At 39.3% G+C, this 25,785-nt stretch overlaps 1 protein-coding gene, 1 long non-coding RNA gene and 1 pseudogene across 3 annotated transcripts in view; 2 read left to right on the top strand and 1 right to left on the bottom strand.

The window, feature by feature from the left end:
• The window catches only part of LOC110344873 (uncharacterized), a 157,275-nt gene that overhangs the window by 111,437 nt on the left and 20,053 nt on the right, over positions 1–25,785 (top strand). The gene's annotated exons all lie outside the window — the stretch shown is intronic.
• Positions 524–1,189, top strand: LOC101707289 (Golgi apparatus membrane protein TVP23 homolog B pseudogene; annotated as a pseudogene).
• The window catches only part of Plxdc2 (plexin domain containing 2), a 429,295-nt gene continuing 408,609 nt past the window's right edge, over positions 5,100–25,785 (bottom strand). The window contains exon 14 of the mRNA XM_004859945.3: positions 5,100–14,468. Coding sequence (XP_004860002.2) covers positions 14,352–14,468 — 117 coding nt within the window. The 3' untranslated portion in view covers positions 5,100–14,351. The remainder of the gene's footprint in view (positions 14,469–25,785) is intronic.

Raw genomic sequence — 25,785 nt, 5'->3', positions numbered from 1 at the left:
TTACAATAGGGATGGTTCTTGCAGTGTGCTCTTGCTTGTTCCATATCTCACTTCAAGGCATCCTGGCCCAGACTTAACACTGGAGAAAGAAATAGGATTCAAGGCTGTGTAGCATTTAAAATAATTTATGCGGCCCATCTTCTAGGCTTCCAGCCAAGCTTCCAGCAGGAGAAATTTTGCTTCACATTCTATCAAGGTTCACGCCAGAATGAATCCTTTTGGAAAACTATCTAAATTGCAATGTACAAAGAAAATCTGGGAGAAAAAACAATCCCAGTGTGATTCTGCAACCCTGAAATGTTTATAAAGTTCCCCACAAAAAAAGGTCACGATACTACCTGGCAGAAGTTTAAAGTCTGTAAGTAAAGTTTGTTACAGCCAGGAGGGTAACGCATTTAAAAGTGGTTAATTAAAATTTATCAAGAGCCGTTGGCATTTCTAGAGTGTATTTACCCTGCGAGGCCAAGTGGATCAGTTTGTCTTCAAAAGGATCACAACTTACAGGAAATAATTTGTTGAGTGGGGCTGGTGGAGGCCCGCCATATTGCTGCAGGACAGTAATGATGACGCTGAAGATGTTTCACTGTTTGATGCAGAAGAAGAGACAGTTAGTAGACCAAAAAGATCCAAAATCAGACATCCGGTGGCATCATTTTTCCATTTGTTCTTTCGAGTCAGTGCAATTATAGTCTATCTTCTGTATGAATTGCTCAGCAGGAGCTTTATTGCCTGTATGGTGACCATTATCTTGTTGTTGTCATGTGACTTTTGGGCAGTGAAGAATGTCACAGGTAGATTAATGGTTGGCCTATGTTGGTGGAATCATATTGATGAGGATGGAAAGAGCCACTGGGTGTTTGAGTCCAGGAAGGCAACTTCTCAAGAGAATAAAAGTGTTTCAGAGGCTGAATCAAGAATATTTTGGTTAGGACTTATTGCCTGTCCAGTGTTGTGGGTGATATTTGCCTTTAGTGCTCTCTTCTCCTTCAGAGTAAAGTGGTTGGCGGTGGTTATCATGGGTGTGGTGCTACAAGGTGTCAACCTGTATGGTTACATCAGGTGTAAGGTGGGCAGCAGGAAGAATTTTACCAGCATGGCTACCTCGTATCTCGGGAAGCAGTTTTTAAGACAAGAGTGCAGTTGGATGGGAGGAATAACGTCTAATGTTCTATAGCAGTTACAATAGGTTCTGGAAACTAGGAAGTCCAAGATGTGGTGTCTGAAAAACACAATTTGAAATGGGAGGATTTGATCTACACCTAGGAGAAGTAACAGACAACTAAAAGATTAAGGCCCATGAGTTCGATCCCCAGTACCAAAAAAAAAAAAAAAAGATTAAGGCCCACAGAACTGGGGAGAAAGTGCTGAAGCAGCCAGGCTTCTAGTCTTAGAGGAGAGAATAGGAGAGAAAATAATCATAAAATTGGTCCTTAAATCTATTATCTGTCTACCTACCTAACTAATTTATCATTAATTGACAAACTTTTAGCCAAACTTATCAAAATAAGTACAGAAAAGACTCAAATCTGTGCAATTAGGAATGAAAAGGGTAAAATCAGAACAGATCCTGCAGAAATACAGAAGACCATCAATATCTGCTTTGAGAAACTGTATTCTAGTAAGACGGAAAACACAGAAGAAATGGACAGATTCCTAGACACATATGAATTACTCAAGCTGAATCAAAAGATATAAAAATTTTAAATAAACTAATATCAGTCAGTGAAATTGAAAATGTGATTAAAAACCTACTAACAAAGAAAAGCCCAGGTCCTGACAGATTCACTGCTGAATTCTACAAGAAATTTAGAGACGACCTAATGCTGCTACTTCTCAAACTTTTTAATGAAATTGAAAAGAAGCAATAATCCCAAATTAATTCCTGGAAGCAAGCATTACCTTGATTCCAAAACCAGAGAAGGATCCAACCAAAAAAGAGAACTACAGGCCAATCTCCCTAATGAACATAGATGCAAAAATCCTCAATAACATACTGGAAACAGAATGCAGCAAATCATCGAGAAGATTATAGACCCTGACCAAGTAGGATTCATCTCAAGGATACAGGGATGGTTCAACATTTGCAAATCAATAAATGTAATACACTATATATAAAAAAAAATTTGTCCATCACTAGTAGCTGGGAACTGGGGTTTTCATATGTACTGAAGTTGAAAACTCTATGGGAATCACCTTGATTTTCGCTCTCTGACACATTCTTGAAATTTCCAAAATCTCTAATACAACATTTCTTAACGTACTCACTGCTTGGATCAGGGAAATCATCAGCTAAGGCCTAGCTCCCTTTCTGCATATGCCTCTTTGCCCCCCATCGGTGGTGTCATCTTCCCTTTCTGTGTTCCTGCTCCACCCTGGGGCAGTGGGGTGCACTTCTGAAACCTGCTCCCTATGAATGGGAGCCTACAGGGTTCCCACAAACTTGTTAGTCTCTGTTCCAACAAGCAGACCCCTCACACCTCTGAGACACAAGCCATACTTCCTGGCTCAAAGCACAGATGTGCTTGAACTACAGGGCTGTGATCTCTGAACACAGAGCCCGGTCAAGGGAGCCAGCTGGCCTCCTCTGCGACTGACTTCTTCACAGTTGCCCTGATGACGAATCAAGTGTTCAGCTCCTTCCCCAAGGAGCTCTGCAGCTCTGAAGCACTTGGGCATACTCTCAAATGATCCAGCAGCAGTTGGAATTCACTCTTAGAAATCCTCTGGAATCTTGGAGATTTTGTCTTTAGTTTCTGTCATCCTTGACATTCAGATCCCCGCAGGCTCTGAAGTCTGGTTCTGCCCTTTCCAGTCATTTCACTGTCCCCACTGGGGTGGCTCTGCAGTGCCTCTGGTCTCCGTCTCTGGAATCCTTCTATCTTTCCAATTCCTTGCTTTAATTCAAATTTGCTGAGTTCTGTTATAACCATGGACACTTTTGACTGAGGACATACTAATTCATCAAATCTGAGGACAGCTTGATGGATTAAGTCTTAACCCTAAAGAAGGATAGAATGAAGGAAGGAACTGTGAAGTCATCACTTCAGGGGGTCACACCTTAAATTCAAATCTCTCCATCCAAGTCCTGAATAATTTATTGATTATGCTTATAACGATTCAAAAGCAATTGATGATGGGGTCATTTTCCAGTTCCATCATCATTAAAGATGAAAGTTTACCTCCACCTCCACTGTGGGTGGTGTTATTTGTCTGCGACATCATGAGTTTTCAGAAAACAAACAAGGGGAGTCCTTGTGTAGGATTGAAAGTTGGAGCCAAGCATGGGAAACTTAGCAAGACCCTATCTCAAAATAGATAACAAATGAGGGCTGGGGATGTAGTTCAGTGCAAAGGGCCTGGGTTCAATCCCAAGCACCATGAAGAAGCAGAGGCCAGATTTGAGCAGTCCCCTCCAGAAGGGCCACCCACATTTCCCCCATGTAATTCATCCATATCTCTGCCTACCGGGAGGTCTTTCTCTGAGAGCTTGGGTTGTACCCTGGTTCTACTTCAAAGCTTTTGCATGCACTTACTGCTCTGAAGGTAAACTGGAAGGTCATAGACACCAGCAAGAGCCTAACTCTGGCTTCAGCCTCTCTCCAGCCCTGGTTTCCTTGTGCTGCTGCTCAGTCCTCTGCTCATACCCCCCTCTCCCCGGGATGCCTGTGCCTGGCGAAGACCTCCTCCTCTGTCAAGGGCAAGTCCAAATACCACTCGCTTCATGAGGTCCTTGTCTTTCTGTACAGAATTTCACTGAACTAAGTATTTCTTTCCTGGGGACCTAGATTGCTTGATTTACCATAGATATTTTAATGTTAGTCTTTTCCACTGCTCTGTAGGTTAACTGAATGCACAGAGTGACTCACTCTCTCTCTTTTTCTTTTTCTTTTTGTAGCAACCAAGCATACTGCCTAGCACAGAATAGTCCTTTAATAAACATTTAATACAATAAACCAAGTGAATGTTATGTATGTATGTATGTATGTATGTATGCCAGAAGACTTTAATTCTGAAAACTGTTTTGGGACAGGGGACCAGTGAGGAGACCTGTATTCAGATTTATAATCACAGCTAATTTCAAAGTTGTATGATTGTTATCAACATCTTTATTCTTTAACATCTCTCATTCAGGTTCATTTCCCCTGCGTTATTTAAAGAAATGGAATACGCTAAATGATCCTGTAAAGCATTAGCTTAATGTTTTTCTGTTATTGGGGAAAGATGCATGATTTACATTAATAACCTTTCCTATTTTGGCATCATAAAGACAATTCACACCACTTAACATTGAAGTTCTGAATTTACTCCGTGATATCAAAGTTTAAGGAATACAGTCCAAAAGATCCATACAGAGGTTAAGATTTTTAAAAAAATCATCATCGAATTGCACAGAGCAGTTGCTCAGGAAATGCCACTGCCTGGGACCCAGACAGCTTTGGGCACCACGTGTGCTTCCTGGACCTGGGTTCAGGTCTGTGTGTACTTGGTGCTGTTAAGAGCATAGTCCTGCAATGGTGGAAGAGAAAACAGAGAAGGGATACCTGGAATGGCAACATCTCACTTCACACATTCCACCTAAGTTACCTGAGGCACACATCCAACAGCCCCTGAGAAATAGGTACAATCATTTCCAGGTTGAGAAAAAGGGGGTGAAATAATAGAGAAGCTTGATGGACTCATTTGGAAAATAAAAGTTTATAAAGCAGAACTAACAACAGAGGCAAGACCAGAACTGAAGCCACTAGACTTCTTTAAGCTCTAGGACTTAATGTGGCAGCTAAAATCCCACCTGTCTGATGCAGAATTCAACACCCAGGCACTGAGGGTGAAGGCAGGGAATCGTCTCCACCCAGTTGCATGCTAGGACAGCTTACATCCTTTGTTTTCTACAGTTCACTCTAGTTGGCTTTGGTCCCTATGCCACAGCAGGTTTAGAAACAAAAACATTTTCCAGTGTGTCAACAGTCTGGTGGCTCTGGGCTTTGCACACTAGGTTTCTTCCACAGTGGTAAAAATGTGTTTAGAGACTAACGAGGGAAAGGAAACAAAAACGTGTTGAAAGACAAGGGTAAAAGTATTTAAGAAATTAAAACAAAATGCTCATTTATTATGTTTAATATGTAGCCAAATATGACAGCACTATTACACAAATAGCTCCCTTCTCCCCCTTCAAATATCTCAGATATGTTGACTCCAACTGACAGTGAAAAAACATGATTTAATTTTGAAAATAGCAATCAACAGCAAGAACACAGGTAACACTTGGTCTCCACCTGCATCCAGACTTTAAGACATGTATTGTGTCTGGGTGACAGTCAATACACTGAATTTCTCATCAAATAATTATTAGGGGAAAAAAAAGATTTCCCATACAATGAATGCAGAACCTGAATCACTGCAGAAAACCTTAGTTTATGAAGCTGTGTGAAGAAAACATTAATGAATGATTACAATCATCATGATTTCCAGTCAAAAGATAAATGACCAATTAATGGACTGCAAGGAAATACATTCAAACTTAGATCGGCAAACTTTCAGTGAAAATCATCAGGAAGCCTACAGAAGTATGTAACATCTGAATTACTGAATTTGAACAAAAGATTCCAATGGAGGGCACACTGGTTTTGCTCTCCCACACCATCAATGTGCATTCAGATACAATCATTTTTACAGTTGCAGGCTCAGGTTCATCCGCTGTAAGGTCACCGTGAAGTATGTGTGTGTTACTTGAGATGACAGAAGGCAGCCTTGGAATGTCTCACTGACCCAGCAGAGAGACTAGGAATGAGGCCCAGAGGACTGGAAGAAATTCGTAATGCTCAGTTTTCCAAGCCCTGCATTAAGGAAGATTTGGAAAAACATTTGGAAAATGAACCTTCACCTGAAAGATAGACACGTCCTTGGTTGGATGGCCAGAGCTTTCAAAACTAGTGCGACATGGACTGGCAATGTGCTGTGCTCCACCACACAATCTTTCTTTTTGTTTTGGGTTGACCGGGTTTTTAGGGTCAGATTTTCCTCAGTGTTCTCTTTGAGCAGCACCACAGTGAGCTTTGTCATTCTGACAAAGAGTACAATTATACGCACTTCCAAATGCCCTGGTGCAACTGGCAGAAAACATGGACAGCACCCCCTTCTCCAGCCCCTCCTGAGTGCTCAACATCTTCCCTTTTCAACTTTCAACATTTCAAATGACTACGAGCAGAATTACCAGAAATAGTAGTAAATTCCTGGCATTTGAGGTTCCCATGATCCCAGCTGGCAGGCGAAAAAGACTCTCTTTTCTCCCTTGGAAATAATGTACTTCCAGGCGCTGTCCAAATGCCACAGATCAGGCAAATGAGATATTTGTTTTGACCAACCAATGAAAAGACTCTGCCACTGCTAGTCCAGGGCCGAGAAAGACCCAATTACAAGTACACACAAGATGTCCGCGTCAAAAGACATTTAATTGATTTCTCTAAAATGATTTTAACATTTCCTTGCAAGGAGAAGCTCTGATTTCTCTTAATGTTATTTTCAGAGGAGCATGGAAGACACTTGATTTTCTCCCCTGCTATAAATATGACAATCTGAGCATGTTTTTGTTCAAAGCACTTTGAAATGGTGTGTAGACATCACCACAATGTCTAGACAACAGCACCATGGCTCGATCCTGAGATCATCAAACTTCACAGAGATACAGCTCTGGGCTCCAAAGAGGAAAGTGCCCTTTCTCATCTCTCCCTTGGGAAAATTAATCTCATTTCATTTTGTTGCCTTTGTGTGGCTGGTTGGCTCAACCAAAAAATATGATAATGTCTTTTTTAAATTAGAGGGCAAGAAATGAAAAGTTTCTTTTTGGAAATAATAAGTCCTTTTTGGAAATAATAATGAAGTCCTTACTCTAGGGACCTCAGTGGCATCAGGTCTGCTGCCATAGAAGAGGCATGGTGCCTGTGTTTCAGACTAAGTGGACACATCCTGTGCTATGTGTCTTTTAGCATCGCTTGAAGAATTTGTGCTCTAGTGTCTGCATGTTCAAATGTCCTAAAATTGAGCTGATCCTTACTGAATATTCTGAAAAGGTTGAAAACTCTGCCTGATAGTAGTTAGCACTTTATCTTTTCAACAAATCATCTTTGTTCATCCACTGCTGTTTACACCACTGTCAATATAGCAAATTTCTAAAATTAGTTCATGCTGTGCATTTATTTGATAGGTAAGAAGGTTTACAGCTGCATGATCAGTTATGATACTTCAATAAAGTCATATATATATATATATATATATATATATATATATATATAGGGATCGAACTCAGGACCTTCTGCTTTTGAGGCAGCCATGTTGCCTCTGAGCTAAATCCTTGGCCCAGAATATATGTATTTTCAATGCCAAGGAAAAGAGGAGACTGCTGCTAAAAACTCAAATCTCAGAGGGACAGATGGAAGTCATTGATACTTTTCAACTAGAATAAAAATGAATATAATATCAGTATCTGGCAAGTTACTTTTTAAACTTTATTCTATCAGGAGAAAAAATGAGTAATTCTTAAACGTTAGTAAAATTATAAATTAGATAAAGATCTGTATCAGCTTGTGGTTTGCATTTAATATTTTCCAGCCTTTTATCCTGGCTAGAAACATAAAATTTTTCATTGTGGAGAATGAACTAGAAATTAATATAAATTAATAAGTTTTTGGTCATTCATAAAAATGTGTTATCAAGAAGCCAATGATAATATGTTCTATCAGCTTACAAAGGAAAATCAATTCAAGAAATTATGTGCTTTTACTTCAGTAGTTACCATTTTGCCTCTTTGCAACAACCATTTTAAGAGCAATGGGCATCCATTTTAAGAGTGATGGGCAACTATTTTAAGAGTCATGAACACTGGATGGTACAAAAGTTATGCCAAGCTATAATTAGGCAGATCCATTCTAAAGTTGAATCTAGAGGATCAGCTTACTTAAAACCTTAAGAAACAATACTAAGTAGATTGATGTAATAGTGGTAGAGCAGAAAATTATACACACATCCGAGGGTCTTGAAGTTGAAATTTTCTGACTTCCATGACTGCCTTACAAGAACTTTCCCTGTATGTACTTTTTAATATTTCATAGTCATAGACTTTGTAATTAATGTTTTCAATTTCGTGTCCATATTAGTAAATTTATAGTAAATAATTATGAATGTATTTAAAGTCCGAGTTGGTCTTAGCAAAGGAATAAATGGAGGCCTGATATTCCAGTTGGGAGTTTGCTGTTAATTGGGGGCATTTTTAAAGAGCTGTCTTTGATGAACTTTGCCAAGTTTTTCGATCAGTGCAAAAACAGACACAAGTACAAACTGACTGGGTTCAGAGTTGTCCATAGGAAATCGCCACCCCTACTGGAAGACTGACCTAAGGCACACCAAATGAGTATGAGCTTTGTTTTGGGAGATTTAGGTATTCCAACTCTGCATTACCATTTTCAATTACTGGGGATAGTCAAGGTTCTCCCCTACCTAGAAAAACAGTGAAATAAATCAATATTACCACTACTGCTTTAGGCCCATAGCTGACTGGATAATAAAGGAGAATATTCTGATGATGGAAATAAAACTTTCTGGAATTAAAAATAGAAATACAGCATCCAGGTAGACTTAAAATTAGACGTAGCCAGCTTTAACTTCTGTGCACACTGAGGCAAAGACTAAGGAACAAAATTTGTGTAATGTGTGTGATGACAAAAGTAACTCCCCAAAGCAAATCTGTGAGATGCCAAAGCTGTGTGACTTCAGTATCCAGTCCCTGCACTGAATGTGGAAGCCACTGCCATGGAGATTGCAGTAGCAAAGCCTAATTACCAAAGGGCCACATCCCTAGCTACGCAGAAGCCAAATCCTAAATTTCTAGAGATAATCAATCTTCCACTCTCCCCTCAGTAAATTTGGAGGCTGGAGAAATTGACAAATATATAAGGATGATTTGGGGCTGTGGTTGTGTGTGGCTTTTGCAGTCTCTTCTAATAGTCCCAAGAGTTTAGGAGTCCAAGTTGTATTATAAAAAAACCTACCTGTAACGAAGATTAAATGACAACAGAATGTTAAAAGTCTTTTGGCTCTTTTTGGTATAGTGGTTTTAACAAGGGGTGGGTTTCGTCAACCTCTCCTATCCTTTCGATTCGAGGGGACACTGGCAGTGTCTGAAAACATCTTCGGCTGTCATAACAGGAGAGGTTGAATGTGCTATGATCCAGCCAATGAAAGCCATAAAAGCTACCAAATACTCTACAAGATAGCCACTTCCTCCACTCCAAACAAAGAATTATCAGGTCTAAAATGTCAATGGTGCTGAGTTTGAGAAAACCTGAGAAGTTCTGATAAATGATGTAACAACCACACACACCTAAAGTGCAAATGCTTCTTTGATACACCATGCTTCTGAGGGGCCTCAAAGCAATGAGGCTCATAATTCAAAAGCCACAGAAGAAATGCTGGTGCAGGAATGTCAAACTTCAACTACTGCACCTGCTTAGAAAGAATGCAGCTGAACTGGAAAGTCTTCGGTATCAGGGATACCTTCCAGTAACTTTTTCAAAAACTTCAAATCAGCAGATCATTTGAAATACAGCGAATAGCACACATGCGCTGTGGTGTATTATATATCCCAAACATTCTTCAGGAAACTACTTTGGAGTTTTCTAAATAAAGTAGGAAATTTAGAGTAATACAGATCCTTTCTACTTGCAAATTTGTGTTTGATGATTTCATTGTGTTGTAATGAGCAATTTACATATTTGAACTCTGTTTGTAATTGTCACTGAATACAAGATACAGCACAGTAATTTGGTTCTAGCAGGTGCTCAATAAATAGTTAAATGACGTGAGTCCTTGAGTGAATAGATAAGAGGATGAATCAAAGTGCTCTGTAAAATGTAAAGTGCTTTATAAACACAAGGTAATGGAGTGTATAATACATAATACCACTGACCTCCCAATAACTGCTCTCAAGAACTTCTTAGGGCAAAAATGTCCCATTGGTTAAAGAACTAATCAAAATTGTGATTGCACAAGCATATTAGTTTTTAAGCACATTTAGGAAGAAATGAAACAAAGGCACATTTTAAATGGCAAAGATAAAGAGTGGTGCAAACTTGGATGGCCACAGATGGGGAAGTGAGAGAGGGGACATGGAACACCAAGTGAAAAGGTCTTGCGAGAGCGAGAACTTAAATTTGCTGGTGGTTACAGGATTAGCAGCATTCTTAAGATAGCAACACGACAGTTCCCTGTGACAATCACAGAGCAAACAGTTAGTTCCGAGATGGATTGTCTTGGTCGGTCTTAATTGCTAGTGAAATGATGTAGGCAATAAGAGCTGAAATAAAAAAGGCTGGGGAATTACTATATCTCTTCAAGCCTTGCTTTCCTTATCTGTAGAATGAACAGGTTGGGTGAAATGACTTCTCGGGATTGTGGCACATAGATGCTGATGATAAAACTGAGGGTGACGACAGGAAGGTAAAAGCAAGAGAAATCTTTTGGAAATTAGTGGAGCACATTGTGATGTTTTTCCAGAGGAAAATTCTTGAAGAAATACAAAGCAAAAGAATCTTTCACAGGAAGAAGAAAACATAACCACAGGATCTATTTTTGCAGGTAGTCTTAGATATTAATTTCTTATCATAGAACTAAAATGTCTTAAACCAAGGCAGGAATATTAGCAAAACTTTTTGTTTTATAGGCAATAGACACTAGGTATATTATATTTCTGGTGTAATATTAGAGGAACTGTTTAGATGGGCAAAAAGGAATTAAAGCAATTCTCCTGTGTGTCTGTTTGAATGAATTCGTTTTTGACACTTTCCGAAGAAATGTATTGAATTTTCTCTGCTTGTTTGATTTATTGACTATTTTTCCTTTGATTGCAAATGTGCACTACACTGGACCAAGCAACAAGCTTATATATGGATTACACTGACATAAGGTCTCAAAACACTGTACATCTATACATTTAATCAGTCTGCATAGTAATCTTGCAAGGAAAACAGGACAAAAATATTTTTATTTTCCAAAATTGCAAATTGAGACTCATGGAGGTTGAAGTGATTTTTCCAGGCTAACATAGTGGAGACAAAAAACCGTGTGAGCTCATATTCTTTTTATTACACTATAGGGCCTCTCTAAGATAAACAAATGCTTGGGCATGTACAAGAGCTACCAAATTTTCTCTCTTTCCTCCTCTTACTTTTCCCTCAAGGACAAAGAATTCAAAGAAACATCTCTACAGTACATTCCAAAAGAATGTTCTGCAGTGACAGAAGAGTCTTATGTTGTTCCACCAACATGTTAGACATCGGCCACATGAGACTGTTGGTTACTGAAAATGTGGCTGGTATGACCGAGAAACTGAATTGTCAAGTGTATTTAATTTAAATTAATTTCAATATTACTAGCTCTATGTGGCTAGTGAGTATAATACTGGGAACACAGCTGTAGATAATACATGTGAGAGACGAACAACCATCCTAGGTATCTCCAACCAAAATAATAATGATGATAATAATTTACTATTTATTTTTCTATTTGTTAGTATATTCCCAAGGTCCAAAGCCTTCATAACAAACCAACATTATGATAAATGCCATCTAGTTGGCTTCTGATATTTTTCTTGATTTTTGAATAATTTTAATCACTATTATTTTTACAAATTAGAATGAAAGAACTAAATTCTTCTATAGTACCGTTGACCTGATTTCTCCCGAAGTTTGTTATGTGTCTCTTTGTTTTTCTTATTTTAAATTGTTATTATTCTTTCTCTATGTTCATAGAATATTGAGTAATGTGTACACACATTCTCTCATATACATATATATATATATTTTTTTTTTCAAAACTGTGGTATCCATTATAAAATTTCCTGTAACTGTGTTTATCCTTTCTTTGTAGCAAATGAGCACCAAGAACAAACCAGAATGACAAATAGCATGAAAAACAGAATGACAGTCTCAGGAGAGAAAGGGACTAAGCTGACATTTCCCTTGCTACCTGAGGACTCATATACAGCAAACACTTCTCACTGCCCTGAACTTTTAGTTCTCCTAGGAAGTTTCCCCAAACACTATGAGCCTTTTTACTTCTAGTTTTTCCCTGTTAATTGGTGCTTTGGTTCTCTAAACAATGCAGAATTTTGTGCACTGAACAGAATTATCAGTTCTTTTGAATTTAACATGAACAATAAGCTCTGAAGGGTGTAAAGACAACATTAATATTTGAAATATGTAAGTAGGCAGATATAGAGGCAAGATATTTGTATGACTGCCATTCAACTGCTGTTGGAAGCCTCATCTACCACAAAAGCCCATGAAAGAAGCATCATTTTATCCTAAAAGGAAGTCGTCTATATGTCCTTACATATGCTGAGAATACCAGTTGCACCAGTCATGTTGGCAAGTCGTTTGGTTATTATTCCAAAGAGTAAGTTGGGATACTTCACATAAACTGAATGTAGCCACAGCAGAGAGGTGGTCATCACATCCTCAAATCACTTTGCTTTTCAATGTTCCTTTTGCCATTATTAACTAAGCAGTTTAGGAAAGTTACCAGTCTCATCAGATACGTAACAACGTAAAGCAAAATATCCACTGACAGAAAATAGCCTGTGATGACTGAGTGTAGCACTCTGTTAGTGGATTAATGCCGTCTGATGCAGACATTGTAGGCAGACGGCAAGCCGTTAGGGAAGTGCTACTTTGGAGACATGGCTGTGTTTTGAGACCTGAATCTGCAAATGTGGAACGCTGTACCGTACAAGAACCAACAGGACACAGAACAGAGAGGTCCCCAGGTCAGGGTGTGGATGAAATTGTACACACAGTGCCTACATGGGAACCACTTTCCTCCTCAAACAATGCCTTTCCTTTCTTCGGTCATGGGATATTTTCCAAAGCTGGCCTGTGATTACATGGCAAATGGCTGCTCCATCTGAGGAGCTTTTCTCATCTACTTCATTTCGGCAGGGAGGGAAGGGGTTGATGTGAAGGAAGGAGTGGATCCAATAGGCAGGAAAATGATGGGCACTGCAATGAACTGAACCATTTTGCCACGTGACATAAAAATATTCTAATATTAAGGATTATTTTACAACTCTGTGGAAGTAATACAGCGATGCATCTTGCATTTGTTTTGTCTTGATGACAAAATGCACTCTTAGAGTCACAAGAGCCTGCCTTGTGTTAGTTATAAACAAAAATATATTTATATATATAGAGATTTATGTAACTACTATGTACTTTAAAGAAAATTACTGTATGACTCAGCAGGGTTCTTTCATTCTTTTATCACCAGGGATATATTGACTTGAATGGCTTCTTAGACCGGAACTGACAATGAAATGGGCTTTTCGTATTGAAATGGCAAAACGTTGAAAAACCCCGTGTTTAAAATCCCTTACCATTTTGTCTCATAACAACGATCAAGGAATTCGTATCATTTCCTTTTCTTTCCATCAGCCAAGAGCAACTGTGGCTTCACGGGACTTCCCAGGTGGGAGATGGAAGCAGTGCTTCTTAGACCCACAGAGTTTTTATCCTGAGGCAGGGGATGGAAAGCCTCATTTACTAACCCTTCCTTCCCAATCCTCAGCTAAAAGTCAGGAAATGTCCCAGCTCACAGAAACGGCACTCACTCACTGCCAAGGGAGAGGAAGGCATATTTGAACTGCATGTACAGATGAAAGATTCATCCCATAAAGTAATGAACTTGTCGGGATAGATGGATCTAGAGCAGAAATAACAAAATCCTTTTGCCACATGTCTGTTTGGAAAAGACAGAAAAATCTCTCATATTGTGTTTGGTTTTGCCTCTGCATGAGCTACGGTTCTCAGTACACAGGAAACATTCATCCCTGCTCTTTTGAGGAAAAAGGTTCCGGCTTGGGAACACAGATATCTTTGAGACATCAGATAAGAACATTTGAACCAAAGTTGTAGATCCCTTGTGAACTAAAGCTTTATTATTATTATTTTATTTTTCTCGATCCCTTTTCAACCCTGCACCTAAGCCAAAAAGCACTGCAATGCTGTCACACTTCTGGTGAGTCCACAGGAGATGTTCTAAGTGAACTACGACACCATTCCTCTAGGGAATTCTATGTTCCGTGTAAATGGCATCCTGCATAAGTTTTAGTTTTTCTTTTACCCTTCCTTCTCGGGCTGGGCTTGTCCAGAAATCTTGTCTTCTTCAGGCTACAGCAGCTTGGGGCACCGTTTTGTGTGTGTGTGTGTGTGTGTGTGTGTGTGTGTGTGTGTGTGTCTTAAAGATATACGCAAAATTTTAGTCTTAACACCTGTAAGCCAGTACTGGTGCTATCTGTCCTAGAAATTTTAGCACTGCTCTGATACAATAAAACCTTCCTTTTCTCCAACTGGTTCAACTTCAGCATAGGCAGGGTGTCCAGAACCTCTTCGAAACTTCATCGCGGGCCATCTGCTTGGGCGTCTCTAAAAGCGAAAATGCAAAAATAATGAGCATCAGGGTGAGATCAGAAAAATTATCAGAAAAATATAGTTGTTAACTATTCTGGGTTAACTTCTGAACTAAATTTAGTAACACATTAAACGATCTCTTTCTACCATCACAGTTGGACTTAACAATGTCCCCATCTTTAAGCCCTCGAAGCCGTGTGCTTTATCGTCACTGTGGGACTATCTACATCACAGTGGCAGGGGAGAGTCCTTTCACCACATCTGCCCCCAGAGACGTGAGAGAAAGGTTTAATGCCTTCTGCACATTTATGCCCGGAAAGCGCTCAAATACAAGTAGTCAAAAATACTATAATTAAAAAACAGAGCTTTTAATATACAGTCACTGAGACTTTCTTGTCTCTAGACATCAATTCTTCTATCATTTTACTTTGTCTATTAATTCATTCAGAATGGTAAGGCGGCTCAATTCTGCAGCTCCTAGAAATGTGCTTCCAGTTAGGTCCTAGGCCTCCTAGCAAATAACCTAAGCAAACTATCACTTCATATCTTAAGAGAATTTATTAAACTAAGTGTACACATTTATGATGTTTTGTGCTTCAAAATAAAGACATCATACTTTGAAAACAGAGTCCACCACCAGAAGATGTGGACCATCCTGAGCCTGTGAGGTTATATTGCATAGTAGACATGAGTCTTAAAATACTGCTTATTTGTATTGACAAAAAGAGAACAAATCTCCCTGGCACTTGATCTACCAAACAAACCTCCCAGGATTTACAAACAGATGTGCTGAAATGAATTATTAAGTTACAGCAGCAGAAGACACTAAAAATACATTTCACCACCACAGTGACTAGAAGCGATTCCATTTATCAAAGTGCTCGAAAGCTTGGGGTAAATAAGGCAATAAATAGTGAAGGAAGTTTATTTCTCTCTAAAGCATTTTAATCCAAAAAAGGTTAAGTATCAGTGTACACAGACTGGCATTTGGTATCTTGCTAGAATTGCCAATGACGTGCTGATGTCCGTGATTAATGGGCATGGAGGAAGTTTTTCACATCAAGTTGGAATGGATATTTGCTGCACACTGTGGAAAAATACCAATCAAGGTAACTGCGTTCTGCCTACTGACATTAAGCGCTGCTGCTTCTGTATCACTGTGTAGTCAGAATGCATTACATTTAGTAGCTAATTAAGCCTCATGAGGGAAGTAATGCTGACCAATCCTTACTGTATAAAAGAAGAACTTAAAACTAAGGAGAGGGTGGCATAGGAAAACAATGTGTCATTTATGACTGACGCCAGTCAACAGACACACATAAGCACCTCTGGGGAGACGGGTGCTGTAAGTAGCTCGCGGTTGCCCCAGTTTGGAGGAGAAAGGGTCACGGGCTGCAGTCACTGTTCACACCCACGCTCTGTTTTCTGCGACTTCACAGCTGGTCTCTTCCACAGCCATGATTGTTTCAGGCCAGCAGCATCACTAAGCCTTTGCTTCAAGCTTCTCCCTTTCCCAGGACCAAAGATCGGTCGCTGGAGCTAGCAAATATCACCCCACAAACCACACTCATTTCCAAGCAAGGCAACTTCAAGGCGGTGCTGGGACGACTCCGCAAGAACCTGAGTTCGATACCCGGTACCAAAAAAAAAAAAAAGAAACGAGTGCGGATGACAAGCGACTGTGAATGTGCTTGTGAAATTTACATTTTACTGAGCCTTTAATTTTTTGTTTTTGTTTTTGCTTTCTATAGGTGACCCACATACAGGATGTCGTTTGATAGCTGTAATTTAATAATCTACATTTTGCACAAACCCGTGATGCTAAAAATGGCAAGACTAAAATAAAATCCATCCACTTCCAAAGTTAACTCTGCCTACTGTAGAAATTACTTCTTAAAAATCAAGGCTTTATGCTTACCCCAGTATTTGTGAACATGGTTTTATTTTTATTTCAGTCTCAAAATATAACATTATTATCATGTTTGGTATTTTGTTGGTAGGTCAGGATCACTAAGCTAATAGTTTCATCTTAGGTAAAAAGACTGCAGAACTGTTGGTAATGTTTAGCATGTACTCCGTGAACTTACACAGGTCCATGAAATTACATTCAAATGTTGGGCAGTGAGGCTTCCTCAACACAACTTATTTTCAGAAGGATTTACATACCCTTAAAGAGAATTTCTCTTTTTTTGTCACTCATTTTAGAAAAAAAATCCAACAAAACATAAATAACTCAACAAAATTTAAAACACCCGGACCTCTCCTCCATGATTTATGGCTAAACTACCTCTGTACACCACACATATGCTTCCGTGACCAAAGGCGAACAGAATACAGTGGGTATAATGCCACCACAAAAATCACTCAAGAGTGCTTTTTTATTCAGGCAAAACTGAAAGCTGACATTTACTTCTACAATATTTTACTAAATTAAAAGAAAGGGCAATGTCCATACTACTACTGTATCTTAAAACTTACATAGGTTGAATACCCTGAATCTGAAAATTTGAAATCTGAAATACTTCAAAACCTGAAACTGTTTGAGCATCAATCTGGTGCCACAAATAGAAAATTCCATGCCATGTAACTTTGTTTCATGAATAAAATTATTTAAAATACTTGAAAAATCCCTGCCAGGGTACATGTAGAATAAGGTACATATGAAACAAACGAATTTTGCATTTGACTTCAGTCCTACCTATGAGATACTTCTAAAATCCATAAACAATAAAAAATTATGAGACACTTCTGATCCCAAGTATTTTCAATAAGACATACTCAGCCTGTAATGAGATGTAACAAATGCCATGCAACTGGAGTTTTAAAAGTTTGGCCTTATTTTACATTTGTTTACAATTCTTTGATGACCCCATCTTATCTCTGAAAGTGCCCAACACATTATAACAGCTTCAACAAAATTCTGTTTTCTTTATAGACTATTTTCACAAAGAAGCAGGCAATGTCATCACATATCACAAAACAATCATGTGATTGTGAAGAAATTGTTCAATTCTTCTGGGGCTCCATTTCTTCTTCTGTAGAAAGGCTCAAACGTGTCCTCTAAACCCTTAGGGTCATAATTCTTCCTTGCCTGAGACAATTGACTTTAAACTGAGGGAAAAGACCATAACTAAAAATAGAAACAAACCCTCTACGCTGCAGTTCTAGTCATTGCTCCTCCTTCCTCACTCTATTAATTTTTATAATTCTTAAATTTAAGGGGAAATTATATAAATTAGCTCGAACTGAAATTGCTTTTCTATGTCTCTCTGCAGCTGATCAGAGAGCTGTATAAATGAAAATAATAAGTAACTGAGCCTTTTACAGAGCAAGTATGTAGTTCTCATAGAAAAGTCCTTAAGCAGGGTGCTATAATGTGCCACTCAGTAGACCAGGAAAGGGATGGACTGAGGACTTGGAAACATCATTCTAGCCTTGCCACAACCTTGCTAATTTATATGATCTGCCCTTTTAGGGAAGGGAATATACTGAACTTCTTTCTTGAGGCTTAAGACAAGTTCAAATCTGTGTTCTTTTTGAATGCCTAATTCAAATTGGTACAGAAACTGATGGAGGCCACAGGGTCACTTGCTAACAGAGCAGGATGTGGCTAAAAATTGCAGAATTCAAAGCAGACCGTAGTGTTAATTCATTACAGAGCTTCAGGATGTAATGCCCTCAAACATTATTGGGTGTAATGCGTGGGTGATCTTTAATTTCATTTCTGAGAATTATTTATGTGATTAATCACCTTCAGAAGAAAATGTTCACAGAGCTATGTCGGCACTGGGGTGGGCAGTGCAGCAGGAATTCTCCCTAATTACTCCTTTAGTGCTATTAATTGAACAGTCATCTAGATTTGTCTCAATGGTCCGTGGCAAGATAATTAGCCACAATATCCACAAACAAACCTGTAGGGTCCCCTCAGTCACAGGGTACACAGGCTGCAGCTGGAAACTTCTCTTCCACTGCAGAATGCAAACAGATAGTGCCTTTTGTTGGGGTGGATGAGCTTTTGAAAGGAAGTTACAGGCAGGAGTGCAAAAGAAAACAGTACTAATTTTGAAATTAAAGGCCAAGGTAAAAGTCAGCTATGGTTCAGGGAGGGCCTTTGTCAAGTAGGTGATCTGAAATTTCCATTATTGTGTGTTGTTTTCCTCAATGAGGGACTAGGACGTGATGGGGTGACCCTTCCCCCATAAGACTCTGGCAGAGTCATGAGTCTTTGTTACTCAGTTTCCTCATCTGGAAAATGATAGGAACTTGATTACTGATTGTTTTCAGATTGTCTTTGAAATTTTAAAGCTACAGACCCCCCCCTTTTTTCCCCCCCTAATAAAACCTTACCTGGAGCCACACAGGAATATATGAATCCTATCCTTTCTTACAACATGTCTTTGGAACCAAAGAGCTAAACCTGCATTCCTTAAACTTGATGCTGTGTGAAAATCACAAGGGATCTCGTTCATGGGAAGATTCTGGCTCGGGAGGTTTGGAGGAGGCCCAGGGCTCTGCATTTTTAGTTGCTGCTGTTTCAGCATCACAAATGCACACTTGGAAGAGTAAACATAATGATTGTTTAGGGTCTCTTCAAACAGGTAGAAGAAAAAAACCCACTGGATTCCAACCTTCCCTGTGTTTCCAGCAGGAATTGAACGCACAATTCGTACAGCCAGGCTTTTCCGTGTTGCCCTGAGTCAGCTTTTTCAATATTTAGCTTTGATAGAGGTTCACTATTCAGAGGAAAGGCACTGCTCATCATTCTCACACCGCAAAATAGAAATTATTCCCTATTTTCATTACTTTGTGTCGAAATATTTTTTCAGTCTTAAAAAGTAATGAGGCTCCGTTTCCAGATTCAGCAAATTCAGAAAAAATGAGTCCTTTAAAAAACAAAGTGAAACTGTACTTCATGGACTTTCATAGAGAAGTGACTCATCTTTTATTTGAAATTCAAATGTACCTAAGTGTTCTAGATTTTGGCAACCCTGTCTATGGGGAAGCACTTCGCTTTGGGTTCTGGCCAGTGAAAACTTATAATGTAATTAAAATAAACTACTTTTGCTTGCCTGTTTGTGACAGTGTCTCTCTGCTTCATGAATTATAGGTCGCATTTTCTCTAACAGTAGTATTATAAGCAATGACTCCTGTATGAAGCAAGCCTGGGTATTCCCTTATGCATTTTCTGTATCGCTTCTTCCTCATGGGGGAGGTGGCTTCATTCTAGAACTATCCTGTGATGATCCTGGAGTATCACCTGTACCCTAGTTGGTACCTGGACAAACTGAAAATTGTCCCAAAGCACATATAGAACAACTGTCGAATGGGATGAATAAAAAGCTTGTCTTATTCATGTGATTTTTTTTCAGGGGCTTGCTAAATCATTACATTATCCAAGCTAGAACAAATTTTTCTTACTCCTGCCTCAGCCTCCCACAATACTGGGATATAGGTGTGCACCACCACATCCAGCTCAGTCAGGTGTGTGTGTGTGTGTGTGTGTGTGTGTATATATATATATATATATTTTTTTTTTGGTACCGGGGATCGAACTCAGGTCTTTGCACTTGCGCAGCAGGCGGTGAAATCTCTGAGCTAAATCCCCAGCAACAGTCAGGTATACTTTTAAAACAATTTCCTCAATGACCTTTTCTTCCTATTTCACATTATCAATTATATCATTTGAACCTTATTTACACTTTTAGTTTTTCACACCAGAGAAACTATTCGGTATTTACAGATGTGTGTCCTATTTATTTCACTTAAGAGTATGGCCTCAATGTGCATCCATTTGGGAAGGGTAGGGGAAAGGAAAGAAGCAAAAAGAAAGAATATGAGAAAAGGAAAAAACAGAAACAAAGTCTCTGTAAATAGGGAGGGATGGAGTGGATGAAGGGAGAATGGGGAAAAAATAAGAACCAAGATTCATCAAGTGAAGGTACAAGATCCCAATGATGAATGTGACTGTACTGTATACCTAAAATGTACCAATAAGCTTAATGATAAATTTAAAAAAACCAGAACAATGTCCTCAATGAGTCATTGAGCACAGAGAGGGGTGGGAACTGACCACTGCCCCGAGACCCCTGTGTGCACCCCATCATTCCCCTCTGATACAGACTGCCACTCCCTCAGTCTGGAATCGCCCTGACTTGGACAGACATATTCATTTCACAGTAGCATTTCCTGCAAAAATTTCTGGATCCCCACCTACAGATTAGAAATCACTCGTCATTTTCCTGTGTTGTTCCTGATGTTGCCTGGTATTTTATTGTTCTCTCTGGCCACATTCGGCACACACTGTGGCTGTTCATGTGGCTGTATTTATGCAGTGTATGTATAGGCATCCTCTTCTTTCTACATGTCCTAGATGCTCAGTCAGATCCTGTTCAACTCTGAAATAACCGCAGCAATATGATACTGAAGATGTTTAACATCTGGAGTGGACCCTTTGTGTAACATCTGCCTTCTCTGTAACACAACATTATTTTCAGTAATGTCCTCAAAAGGACACTAAAAACAATAATGCCATTAAGAAAAGAGAAAATGGGGCTGAGGATGTAGCTCAGTGGTTCTGCCATCTGCCCTACAAGTGCAAGGACTGGAGTTCGATCCCCAGTACCAGAGAGAGAGAGAGAGAGAGAGAGAGAGAGAGAGAGGAAGGAAGGAAAAAACAGAAACAAGGCTTTTGTATGGGGAGGGGAAGAGGGGTCGAGGGGAGGGGGGAATGGCAAAAAAGTAGGAAGTGGGATTGTCATGTGCAGGTACAAATTCCCTATGATGAAAATTGTCATTATGTGTATCTAACATTTACCAAAAAATGTTTTGCTTTAAAGAAAAACGAAATGCATTAAGTTTCTCTCAGGCTTCAGTGATATAAGGATGTCAGAAAAAAGGCAAGAAAAATAAAAAATACCATGCAAAAAGAAAATAGAGGGAATGAATGTACTTTTTGAATAGAAAAAGCTGAAAGAAGGCAGGAAGGCAGGAAGAAAGGAAGAAAGAGAGAAAGGAGGTGGAAGGAAGGGAGGGAGGGAAGACTATTACATATGTGTGAACTCCACCTGGTTCTGAGCATGATGTCACGTACACTAACCGCACTGAGGTGCTTTAGCTGTTCCTTCATTCTTACAACCACACAGCCCTCTTGCTTTGAATCTTCTGTTCTAACACAGACATATGGATGTCACATGGGCTGGAGACACTGCTGTGCCTGGACAACTGCAAAGGATTCCAGGCCCTTGGAACTTACTCCCCAAATGAGGAGCATGCAGCTGAGTCCTTCCAATTGACACCCATGTAGAGGACAATGATTATAAAAGGGCAGATAATGAAACTGCCAAGCTCAAGTTGACATGGGTATCATGTCAGTAAAACTCGCCATTTACTGAGCCCATCCTCAGCACTCAAATGGGCACAAGTTTCTTTGGGGAGGAATATTTTTTTATTAACACATTTAGAATTCGGGCCACATGGTGAAAGTAAAAAGCCCATCTCATTTTATTCAGTTTTATAACAAATTTATGGTCCGTGTACCTTCTGATTACCTGCACCTGGAGCAGACAGCTTTGCTCTACTGTGGCCTGAAAAATGTTCTGCACAAGATCTGGGGTAAGTGCACTGTGTTGCGTGTATCTTACTCCATAGCATGGCATGCAGTCTTGAGTGACAGGCTATCTTCTTTTTTTTTTTTTCCCACTACTGGGGATCGAACTCAGGACCTTGCACTTTGGTGCCACTGAGCTAAATCCCCAGCCCTGGGCTATCTTCTTGACTCCCCACTCCCTTTTGAGTTCAGCCCATTTTCAACTGCTCTGTGGCCCAAACTGAGAATGACTTATGTGATAGTGACTATTGGTGCATTCAAGTAGAAATGAATGCATTTAGTGAGCCAATAGAATTACTATTTACATCATTTTATGGAAAACACCAGTACTAAACTTAAGGGATAGGTAGTATTAGAAAATCATATACAAGGCGTGATCAATAATGTTCAAATGTTAAAAAAACTTAATACAGTAAAAGAAGCATCGGCATTAATCCTCCTCCAAATATACTCTCCCTTTTCTTCAAATACACTTATCTCATTGCTCTTGCCACTTTCTGAAGCAGTTCTGGAAGCCCTCTTTCATGAATGTCTTTAGTTGTGTTATAGCTGCCTCTGTGTACTGAACTGACTCAAAACGTTTACCTTTCCTGGTCATTTTGACTGTGGCAAAGAGCCAGAAGTTACACAGTGCCAGATTTGGGTGAATAGGTGGATGAGGACACACTAATGTTTTCCACCAGCCTACTTCTCCTCTGGATGCATTAGGCAGCAGCACTCATTGTATTTTTAAAAAATTATACATTGTAAAGAGATGAAAGAGGACTTTCAGAGCTGCTTCAGAAAGCAGTAAGAACCATGGGAAAAGTGTGTTCAAAGCGAGGAGTAATATTTTGAGGGAGATTAATGATAATGTATTTTTTACTGTAGTAAATTTTTTAAAAGTTTCAATACACACTGATCGCTCCTTGTCTTTGCATCAAAAAGCTGAAAGAGACCCTAAGCCAGCCAATGGTGCTAGACAAAAACACACATAAGAATTGAGACTCAGTTCCAAATCAAGTATCCACTGAAAATATTCAACAATTCTAGGAGTGTCAAGGAAAAAGACCTTCAATTGGATCTGAGTCAACAGAGATGGTTCCATGTAAAGAACAAATAGACAAAGGACAGAAGGACCTTGCCAGCCATGCTGCCTGCAGGCCCCCTCCCTGGCCTTTAGATGAAGTCAGTGTGCTTTCCTTTTTGCCTCCTCTATTTTACCATCTCCAGCAATGTTAATGGATTTAAACTTCTCTACCTCAGGATTCCTCTCAGATACTGAAAATATCCACTTTTCCAAAATATCCACTCCATCTTCTCTATGCTGCTCATTCTGTCTCACCTTAAAACAGCCACCTCCAGGGTCTGTGGACCCACACAGAGCACTGCACTGCCTCTAAATCCCTTGGATTATGGCGCATGGACTCTTCTTAGTCTTTCTAATTCACCCCTGCCCCTTTACTTAGCTTCCTGTCAATCTGAAGCCCTCTCCAATCAATGTACTCTTTGTTCTCTCCTCTGACAATCAATTCTGTATAACTTCCCTCATCTCCATCAAAACCCCTCATCTCTTCTATTTTCTTATTGCAGATCATAAGCAGTGGCAACTTGTGTAGAAAACCGTCACATCTTCAGGTTAACCCAGGCCCAAAGAATCATACTGTAATTTCAACAGGGATGTCAGCGCCGAGTTTGTTAATTCCCTTGCTGAATCCTTATAGTATGTCCAGACTATGCATTCATTTTCCAGCATCCAATCCCTTGCTGCCCTCCCATAATCTTATACTTATCCCCCTGTTCCTACTGAAAGATTAAGTCATTAAGAAGATGCTGATCTCCCCTGTCCCCATCAATGTGTTTATATCTGCTCATGCCTCCTTATCTGAAATACTCTCTGTTGCCTGCTTAATTTTGTTCCTGCTCAGTAATCCTGCCTATGCTATAAAGTTACTTCATTCCTCTGTCTCCAAATATCTTAAAATACTCCTTTCATTCTTTTCTCCATGTCTACCTCCACATCAGAAATAAAATCTTTTATACGATGTTTCTTATAGCCTCAGTACTTATCTGTCTTGAATGTCTATTGAATCTGCTGCCTTCATATTAAAAAACCATTTTCACCGCCCGGAATCTGGTGCTGGCTCTCTCCAATGATCTCAATGTCCAATTTAAACTTTTCTTGTCTCTTGTTCTCTGACATCTCTAGCACATTTCCTATTGCTCCAACCTCTCTGTTCCTCACCCTCTCTTTTTTGGTGCCATGATGATAAAATCCCTCACATCATGTTTTTTCGTATTTTCGTTTTCTTTTTTTACTTAAACTGGTCTTCTTTTCTGGAAATACTAAATGTTAGCACGTCCCAAGGTTTTAATCAGGAGCACTCTAAATCTCTCTCTTCTCCATGGTGATCTTTATTCACTTGGATTCAACTTCCTATATTTATCCCCATATCTATCTATCTATCTATCTATCTATCTATCTATCTATATCTATATCTATATCTATATATGGGGATATATGGGGATAAATACATTTCCTTTATTTTCTCAGCTGGAAGCTGTACTTTTGTTCATTCCTTTTCTTTAGTTGCTTTTATGAACAGGGCCAGTTTTGATACAGCCACTAGATCAAACCAAACATCCTTAAAATCCATCCCCTCATTTTCTTCCTAAACTTTGCCTTCTGATGTTTCTAATTTTGTCACTAGAAAATTAAATTTCCCAGTCGCTCAGATTCTGTGCTTAGGAGTTATCTTTGATTTCTTTCTCTTCATCGCACATATTCAAAGCAATGAATGAGGGCACTCTCACCATTTTTATTATTAGTGAGCTGTAGGATTTCTAGAAATTGCTTAATTTCTTGGAATCTCAGTCCCTTTCTCTGTAAAACAGGGATATAATAATGCTTACATTTACTGACCTCACTGAGAGTAGTGAGAATTAAAGCTAATTGACTGAAAGCACTTTCAGACACAAGGCTTTATGCAAATGAAAACAATTAAAGTCTATCTTCCTCCTTCATCCGGCTCCTGAATTAGCTCTATTCCATTTTCTCCAGCAAGACCCAAATTCAGCTCTCAGCAGGCATCTCACACTTGCACAGATAGGATCTCCTCACTCTTTTCTGAGGGTTCTCAATTGTCACAAGTGGTTATTTTCTACTAAAATTGAGTAATAATTTGCTATTAGACAGGCAATTTACTCCTAAGACAAGTAATTTGCAGTGGGTGTGAAAACAAGCCACTTCACCACTGCACAGTGGCTGGGTTAAAAGACAAGATAATGCACTTGGTCATAAATGGTTCTAGTAAAAGTCAAATGTGAGTTAGTGCTGTTCCCTACAACAATAAGACAGGCCACGTTGCTCAAGAAATTGTTCTTGTAAACTGATTTGTGTTGGGAGCACCAATGTGCTTCCAGATGAAGTCAAAGAGAGCTGACAAGTTAAACTGTCATCAGCTGTGACCTTAGGGGCCGTAAACAGGAAGCTGTTTTCCTCCCTAAAACCACTGAATGCTTCAATTCACACTCAATCACACAATTAGGAAGCAGCCCCAAAGGACATTTTGTGCCATCAAATCCCAGAGGGGTGACTATCCATTTGAAAACAGCGCTCTAAATCACTTGAAGTATGATGCTTTCGGTCAAACAAGGGCAAAAACAGACATTCATAGGTGACCAATATATTATACTTTGATATGTATTCACTTAAATGAAATTAAAGTGATAGTAAACTTTTTTTTT

This window comes from Heterocephalus glaber, unplaced genomic scaffold (assembly GCF_053883595.1).
Source record: "Heterocephalus glaber isolate CG9 unplaced genomic scaffold, H.glaber_assembly_v1.0 deba00000768, whole genome shotgun sequence".
NCBI lineage: Eukaryota > Metazoa > Chordata > Mammalia > Rodentia > Bathyergidae > Heterocephalus > Heterocephalus glaber.
Note: the sequence above shows the minus strand (reverse complement) of the source record. Positions and strands in the feature narration are given on the sequence as shown.